Source organism: Coccinella septempunctata, chromosome 2, assembly GCF_907165205.1.
Source record: "Coccinella septempunctata chromosome 2, icCocSept1.1, whole genome shotgun sequence".
NCBI classification, from domain to species: domain Eukaryota; kingdom Metazoa; phylum Arthropoda; class Insecta; order Coleoptera; family Coccinellidae; genus Coccinella; species Coccinella septempunctata.
The window spans coordinates 37,530,206-37,538,995 of NC_058190.1; the positions used below are offsets into that span (position 1 = coordinate 37,530,206).

Genomic DNA, 8,790 nt, shown 5'->3' on the forward strand with positions numbered 1-8,790 from the left:
AAAAATGAGAATCGATATTTTTTCATTTATTACGAACAGATCATTAAGTTGGCTTACTGGTTCTTTGACATGTGAATTATTCTTAGTTTTGAATCGAGACTTGTATGTGTTCTAATTCATTGTTCGACATGGTTTATTCAATTGCAGAGCGGGTGGAAATAATTTCACTTTTTTTTGCAAACAATCAATGTGCGAATAGAACAGCAGAATTCTTCAATCAACGACATTTAGATAAACATGTTAATAGGAAGTATGTTTTGAAGCTCAAAATGTTGATTTTTCACAAAAAAACACTGCCATGAAAACACCACTTCATTTTCAAAAACTTAGTTGAGAATATTTCGAGAACTAATGCATAAAATGAAAAAACAATTACTGAAATCAGTATAAAAATACCTTTCAAATGAGGTATCACTCACCCCATCTTCCCTATTCAAAAATTGGGGGTGAGGGTTGTAGTAGCAAGGGTTGAAGCGCTATGCGTCCGTAACCTACATCTTAAGTTGTCCCCCTCGAAACAGAAATCGACCTGTCCGAGCATTTCTATCGAAAAAATTTATTTCGTCTGTAATCTCGTCTGTTTCGTTTTCAAATGGCCACCCTGTATATTCCACGGTGGATGTGTCCTATTAAACATTTATAGAGAATTAATAATAATTTTGTGCTGAAAATTTGCATCTTGGGATTATCGACTATGAACTTTTTCCCTAAAATATTCTTAGAACTCCCAGCTTCAAGTACATCCAGAGTATATCTTTGTTTCGTTAGAAAGCTAATTTTATGACAAATTCAACAGTATGCCATGTTTCACGGTAAAAGATTAACAGTTACGAAGAATCCACTGAAATAATGAAAGATGTAGATTGTTGCCATTTAAAAAAACTCAACTACCGAAGGTATGATTTTTGTGCATTGACCTGCACTTATTAAGCATCTGCATATCAAAGAAGTCTTTGCCAATGGCTATGAGGAATAGATTCACAAACGCATTTTCATAATACCGGTAAGAACAAGTTACTGAAAGACTTTTTTTAAATTAATTATTGATGCGAAAACAAAAAATTCAATTCAATTTGAACGCATTATAGTGTGGATAAAAAAATAATATGAGTTTAGGATTAAAAAAAAATTTTTATTTATATAATAAGTTTTATTGAAAATTCAAGGAATAAATAGTTTGAACAAATTGGGATGGATTAATCAGTGTTTCAGCATGTGACATTCCAACTGTAATCACACTTCAGAGAATCTCGGTTGAACAGTAAATCACCAGGGCAAGGCATGGATATCAACCCTAAATCTGAACATTGTAAAAATCTTCCACAGCTAGAGGGATCGGGGAACAACTCGTCGAAGTTTTGGGAACTACATGATGGTTCTAGAATTTCTGAAAATGAGTAAATTCATTTATTGAATGGATAGTTCCTTTTCGATTTTCAAATGGCAGTAAAAAAAAAGTTCATTTGTATGATTCGCCTGGAATGGTAAATTCCCATTCGTATTATTCGTCATACGATATCTACACGAAATTACACACAATTTTCTAACAACAGTTTATAATTAAATCATGGATAAAGAAAATAACGAGCATTCACAAAAATTCAAAAGTTAAGTTGGCCTCAGAATTTGGATGTTCTGTGTATGAACGTGGAGATTAGCTTGATTGATGGAATACAGGGTAAGTCTTTAACACGTACAAATATTTTAACAGTATATTCTTTCCGATTCGGCCCTGATAAAAAAATATTGCCATTTTAAGTTTCCATAATGAGCTGTGCCACCTCTGGAAAAACAAAATTACCTTCAGACCAACCAGGTAAATCTGTGACAATATACACATCTGTGGATCTTTTAAACAGAGTTGTATTCAGCCAAAGTACCCAATTTTTCAAATTTCACAGATAATTTTTGAACATCAAATTATTCGAAAACGGCGCATTATACGAGAAAATATGAAGAATACTTTCATTTTACAAAACGTTCAAATATTCATTAGATTGCGTCCGACATAGTTTCAAGAGTTGGGTTCTTTGAATTTTGGTATTTTCATGCTGCGTAATAGTCATATTGAGAAAACTGGAAGACGTGTATATTGTGTTCGAAAAGTTTCATCAAATAAATGAAAAACTATATTCCGAAATTCATTTCATTCGATAAAACCGTTTGTGAGATAGAACTAAAAACATTTTTTTATGCTTTTTCAACATCTTGTATCTTTTAAGTCGAGCCGATGCGGAAAAAATGGTGAAGGAAAAAAGTTCTTGTTTTGATCTCAAGAATCTTCTGTTGAAATATTTGTCAAAGACTCACCCTCACTGTATTTTGTCATCGTGGAAATAAATTCTCAATAGATAGATAAAATCAATTAATAATAGGATTAAGAAGTATCCTGAATGAATGAACACTCATCTCAAACTATATGATTTTGTTCCAGAGATTGGGAGTGAAAACCCTAAAAAGTTTCAGAAAAAATAAGAAAGTTGCTTGAACTTGCTTTCATGTGTGGTTACACGATAAAAACTGTTTTTTTCATCTACTTCAAGAGTGATTCTGAATACTGTTCTTTAAAACATTGAGCTTTCTATTGTTGATGACCACCTTCCCAGGGTGGTCAATCGTGATTGAAAAATAATGAAATTGCAAGAAAAATACTATGATGATTCTCACCTTCTTTTTGTTGTTCGGTCGCACATTTTACATTTGCTGGGTAATCGCACTGGAGAGTATCAGGGTTGAACAACAAGCCTGCAATACAAGGTTCACCAACCCACCAACCGGCTTGGGTGCATTCATAGAATCTGCTACAATTTTTCACGTCAGGCTTCAACTGATCTACTACGGTGCATGGTTCAAGTGTTGGGACATCCCTTGGAACTGCAATTACCAATTTTCATATGAAAATGAAAGAAAAGTCTCACGAAGAATATTCTCAAATGTTGTATGTATGTTTAAACCAAGAGCGTAGCCAGCCGCTGGGCTAGGGCGCTATATAGGGGGCAAAACATAAAAAACACTCTGCCTGAACATGGCCTTGTGACTTTCTTGTTTTATGATTAATTTTTTGAGTGTAGCCTCTAGGGTCTGCTGTCCCTCTCTGAATCCCCACCGGTGACGCCCATGGTTTCTACCATTAAATTTTCGCAATAACTTTTGTGTCATCTATAATATTATTCTTCGGGATTGTTATGTAGGTACTACAAATTCGAAATCCGATCTTATCACTTAAAAATTCTTGAACTTCATATTCTAAATATGCAGTGCTTTATCACTGTACTTACCTTCAGCAGGTGCGTCATTTTCACATGCAACATTCCAAGAATAGTCACATCGAGAGGTTACTGGATTGAAGTAAAGTCCGGGATAACAGAAAAGTCCGACCCATCCAGCCTGAGTGCATTCGTAAAATCTGCTGCAGTTTTTGGGATCTGGGATCAGTTTGTCCAGTTTTGTACATGGTGCTAGGTCCATAACTGCAAACAATGCACTTAATAATAAGTAAACTGGTAATATCCAAAAAATATTCCTCACTAAATTCCGACTTCAAAATCGTAATTCAATAAAATATTTACTTTAATCTCGGAATCTTACTGAATAAACAAAATTACAATTTTGATTCTGTATTGAACTGTTTTCATAGTTGTGAGATTAAAACGTGATTATCATGTTTTCAAATATATCCCATATTCAACCATGCATAATCTTCCTCGTACCTATATTTATCATTGTTCATTTCTTTTTAATAAATAGTAGTTAAATTTTGCTTGTTTTTGAATCAGAGACGGAAATGGTTTAATGGTTGGACTCATTCCGAAATAAAAGAGATAGGAACTCGAAATTTTCAGATATTCATAAGAAAATCCGCTCGATAGTTTCGGAGTTATGGGCATCTTCAATTTGTTTTCTCAATATTTGAAAATTACAGGGTCCTCATAAATTATTCTAACATCGCATTAATTTTAAAATTCTACTATATAGTAATCACCCTATATATACAGGGTGAGACTTTTCAACATTAGATTACTGTGGTCACAGGAAAACTTTTCCCCTTTTCTATTTTTTCCAATTCAGCTCGGTTGAAAAGATAGAGGCTGTTGAAATAGCATTGAAAAAATTCATTTTGAAATGAGTATATGTACTTACAAACGATTTTATCGAATGGAATGATTTTCGTCATATGCGCTCTTAAGTTTTTTGACAATAAAATGTATTACAAACAAAATTCTACCTCTAGGCAATATCAGTCATTGGAAAAAAAGACGAATATAGTGATTTATTCAATGAATGTTACACGATGGAAATTGTTTTTTTTTATAAGAAGAAGCAAAAGTGGTTCAGAATTCTAGTCCATAGAACATTGAGCTTTCGGTTGGTGACCTCCGTCCCAGGGTGGTCAATTGTGATTGAAAAATCAGGAAATTGCAAGAAAAATGATAACGATGATTCTCACCTTCTTTTGGTTGTTCGGTCGCACATTTTACATGAGCTGGGAATTCGCACTGGAGAGTATCAGGGTTGAACAACAAGCCTGCATTACAAGGTTCACCAACCCACCAACCGTCTGTGGTGCATAAATAGAATCTGCTACAATTTTTCACGTCAGGCTTCACCTGATCTACTACGGTGCATGGAACTGCAATTACCAATTATCATATGAAAATAAGGAAAATCAGGAAATCAGGAAGAATATTTCTTTGAGCAATAATGTTTCAACCAAAGGTGATTCCAGCCGTTGGGATATGGGGGGACAAAACAACCAGTCGTTAGGCAAGGGGGACAAGAAGAAACTCTGCCTTAACACCGCAAAAATAAGTTTTTAAACAATGACACGCGTTTCGCTATCAAAATAGCATCTTCAGGTGGGTGAGAATAAACTTCACTGTTAGCGAAACAAGTTGTTTTGAAAACTCTTTTTCGTGAAAATCATATAATCTCTTTTTAGTTCCATTATGTATTTTCATCAAGTATCGGCCACATCTACCAAATTCAAGATTATAAGAATATTTCCAAGAACTTCATCTCGTGAAACTCACCATTTCCGGCTGTTTCGTTGGCACATTTGACATTTTGTGGATAATCACACTGGAGGCTGGCAGGATTGAATTCTAATCCAGGATTACAAGCTTCTCCAACCCAACCAGAAAGTGTGCATTCATAGAATCTGCTGCAATTCTTAGGATCAGGTATCAATTGGCTCAATTCTGAGCATGGCTCCAAATTACCTTGAAAAAGGAGTTCGTTTTCATTTTCGGTAGATATTAATTATATACAGCCTGATTGTCGTAGACTTCCTACTAATAAGTTTTAGCAGAACTAGATGGAATATTGAGGTGACAATTCAAACGAGGTTTTGAATAGTGATCTATGCAAATAGAATATTCTAATGTAAGGCTGATTTCGGTTACATCGGAAACAGAATAGGTACTATATTTTCATTTCAAATGACACATGCAACCCATATTTAATAGGAAAAATATATTACACAAAAAAAAATAGCAATGAATCACTGAAAATCTATTATTCGCAAACTGGTTCTCTTTGGATTATTACTCGTTGTTCATTGGAGAGTCACCATGCAATTTCAGCAAATTAGAGAAACTGAAATCCAATAAATTCAAATAGATGGCTGAAAGACTCGATCTCGATAACAATATATAGGAGCTAGGGAAAACGGATCACACATTTCCATCTCTTTTTCAGAGAAACAAAGAATGGTGAAAACCGTAGCCTCCTACGATTGTTCGTTTTTGAGTTATTAGCAAAAAAAGAGATTTTGACGATTCCAAAAAGTTCTCTCATAACTTTTTTGTCTTTGAAGTTACAGATCTGAAATTTGAACCTTCTACAGGCACTTTTTACGTAGAATCCATCGACGAGCTCAAAATATTTTTTCATTTCGAATCATTAGGCGAACTTTCGTTTTTTCAAATGCCAACTTTTATTGAATTTGTTATTTTTGAATTAGAAAAAATCCTTTGTCGGTAGATTCTCCGTACAAAAGTGTCTAAGAAGGTTCAAGTTCCAGATCTGTAACTTCAAAGACAACAAAGTTATGAGAACTTTTCGATATCGCCAAAATCTCATTTTTTGCTGATAACTCAAAAACGAAGAATCGTATGAGGCTACGGTTTTCACCATTTGTTTTTCTGAAAAAAGCGCGGAAATGTATCATCCGTTTTCTTCTTGAAGCTCTTGAAGTTCTCGAGATCCCCTCAGTGAACAACGAATTTTGCCCACCCTGTACTACTACTATAGTTAGTATTTTATTATTATTAATAGTCATTTCAGTAAAACCCTGAACCCTGTCACAACTACTCAACATTTTTCTCAGTCATATCGATTCTACCCGAAAAACAGTATCTGAAACATCTCCTAACCTAACCAAATCGAAGAGTTGTCAATGATTTGTTCTATGTAGTTTCATTCTCTGATATGGACGAGAAGTTTATGATTTGAAAGTTTTGAAAAAATGAAGTATTTGTTTTCGCTGTCGACAATGAGAGAGTTTTGGTGCAATCTATAAAGAAACGTTGGATACTTGTACCTACCCGAAGTTATCACTCATATCTATTCAATGCTAGTTTAATCTACACAAAAATAAAAATGCAAACCAAAATCAAAAGTTAGTTATACCGTGGAAATTTTCAGTATTCTGTCAGCTTTGATAACTGGAAAGGAAACAAAATTCCTTCGTCTTCTGTTGTTCAAATGAAAGCCTGGGTTAGATCGATTCAGTATGTACCTACTAAATAATTTCCTCTTCTTTTCTATATTGTTTAAACAAACAAATAACGGATATCAAACTTAAAAAATCTGTCGTTTTAGGTGAACACTTTCCACTACTGAGTATAGGTACTGTATATTTATGTGATACATAGTAAGTATAAGGAATCGAACGTTCATAATGTTTATTGTACGAGTCAAAAATACTCTCTCATGTACATCAATTAGATGAGTTTTCCTCAGTATATCATTATTTGAATGTTGTTTTTTCACTCCCCCAGGTGAACAATAAAGTAAGATTATTAACTAATTTCAAAAAATTAATTCAGATGTCTTTTGATATGAAAACCGCGAAAATCTTATCGCTGCACCTATTCGTATTAATTTTGAAAAAGTGGATGAAGCATATTTCTGAATCGACCGATGAATTGAATCCATATAAAATGACGATATACTTACCAATAGTAACACACGCAACCGAAGTCGCCAGAAGAACAATTGCCGAAATTTTACCGATCATTTTCTCATCAAACTGATTATCCCAAGATATCCACATCAATTTATATCGAAAAAATATCTGTAGTATCAAATGTGATAACTGTATTTCCACAAAATTAGAATTTATCTTGATTCCCATTAATCCTGGATTAAATAATGTGAGTGCAAAAAGTCATTGAAAAATGTAATTTATAGTGGATTTTCCCAGTTTTCATTGCTCTCAGCAATTATTGAAATAGATAAGAGATCTGCTGCACTGATTGAAACAGTTGTTGCTGCATTTTACAATACCCAAAAAATATGTTCTCAACGTAAACTGAAAATGCGTTTTCGTAAGTAGTAGAGTTGTTATTTATACAGGACACAGGGTGTTTCATAAACATTGAGAACAAATTCAGGAGTTATTTGGAGTCATGAAATGTCTGAAATTGTCCGGAATTGCTTCGATTCCAAGATACAGAGTGCAACACAATAAAATACAACCACAGCCTTCTGATGTACACTGAATGAGGAAGTCTGAAAATTTTAGAAATATCCCAGCAAACACTGAAATCCAGTCACTGTACAAAATCTGTATTTCGTTGCTTCAATTGACTGCAGTTACGGTAATGCAGCACCAAAAAGGACCGTATATGTCCCGGTGGACTTTGCAGTTACTGTACAGTACAAACTGCATTCGACATACAGCCACAGCTGCACTTCAAAAACAGCGATGGTATTGCAATCACTGTATAGAAGTTTATGAACTTCTAAAGGTGGAATTTTTTTGTTGAAAATGCATTTGTGGGATGAAAGAGATGTATATAGACAATTTATTGGGACGCTTGAAAAAATTGATTAACCAATGTGCGAACAAAATGAACCTTTTTCATGCCTCCCTGTGTATGTACCAATGGGTAAATAATTTAAATCACTATCATAATACTTGAGCACTAGAGGATTTCTTTGATTTATTCAATCAAATCAGTTAAAGTTTGTTCTCATAATTAGGTATATCTCAATTGTCCACACAAGTATAAAATGGATTTCAGTTTAACAGGTTACTTGTTTTGGTTATGCCTTCATTATCAGCTTCATCCACTGAAATCAGTTGTTGAATTGTTGTCTAATACAGTCGAACCTCAATAACTCGAACTTAAAAAGGACAAATAAAAAAATATAAACTGAAAACACTTATGTGTGAAAAAATAAGATATTTTCTCATGTAAGAGAAAATTCGTATGAGTTGTGGACTGTGGCCTCATTAATAGAAAAGGCATGCTTCAATTTCTGTTAAAACATCAGCGTCAGAGCTCCTGCTCACCTCATGCTTCAAATCTGTTCTCTAACATTTGCAAAATCCTCTAAAGAAAGATGTGGTTTCCTTACAAGGGCCACCCGTTTGGAAACCTGAGAAAAATATTTTTTCGAATATTTACTTCTAGAAGTAGTTGCCCATCTAGAATATGTATCACATTTGAATCTGCAAAGATTTTTCTTGCGGATGCGCTTATCGAAAGTTGACCTTCGAAAAATTCGCAAAAAAATGGGTCAGTTAAATAATCGTCAAGATCGAACGGTTGAAACGAATTC

General features: G+C 34.0%; 1 protein-coding gene across 2 annotated transcripts; it reads right to left on the minus strand.

Moving 5' to 3' along the window:
- Positions 1 to 1,135: 1,135 nt before the first annotated feature.
- Positions 1,136 to 7,334, minus strand: LOC123307096 (peritrophin-1-like). Of its 2 annotated transcripts, XM_044889306.1 has the most exons (6): positions 7,180 to 7,334; positions 5,031 to 5,219; positions 4,448 to 4,630; positions 3,279 to 3,470; positions 2,668 to 2,874; positions 1,136 to 1,387 (listed from the first exon to the last, which is right to left on the minus strand). In XM_044889306.1, exons 1-6 carry the CDS (start codon positions 7,274 to 7,276, stop codon positions 1,209 to 1,211), a joined length of 1,047 nt encoding a protein of 348 aa, XP_044745241.1. In that variant the 5' UTR covers positions 7,277 to 7,334; the 3' UTR covers positions 1,136 to 1,208. The 2 variants fall into 2 exon arrangements, with proteins under 2 accessions (XP_044745241.1, XP_044745242.1); XM_044889307.1 differs by lacking the exon at positions 4,448 to 4,630 and having other exon boundaries at positions 7,180 to 7,333.
- Positions 7,335 to 8,790: the final 1,456 nt, after the last annotated feature.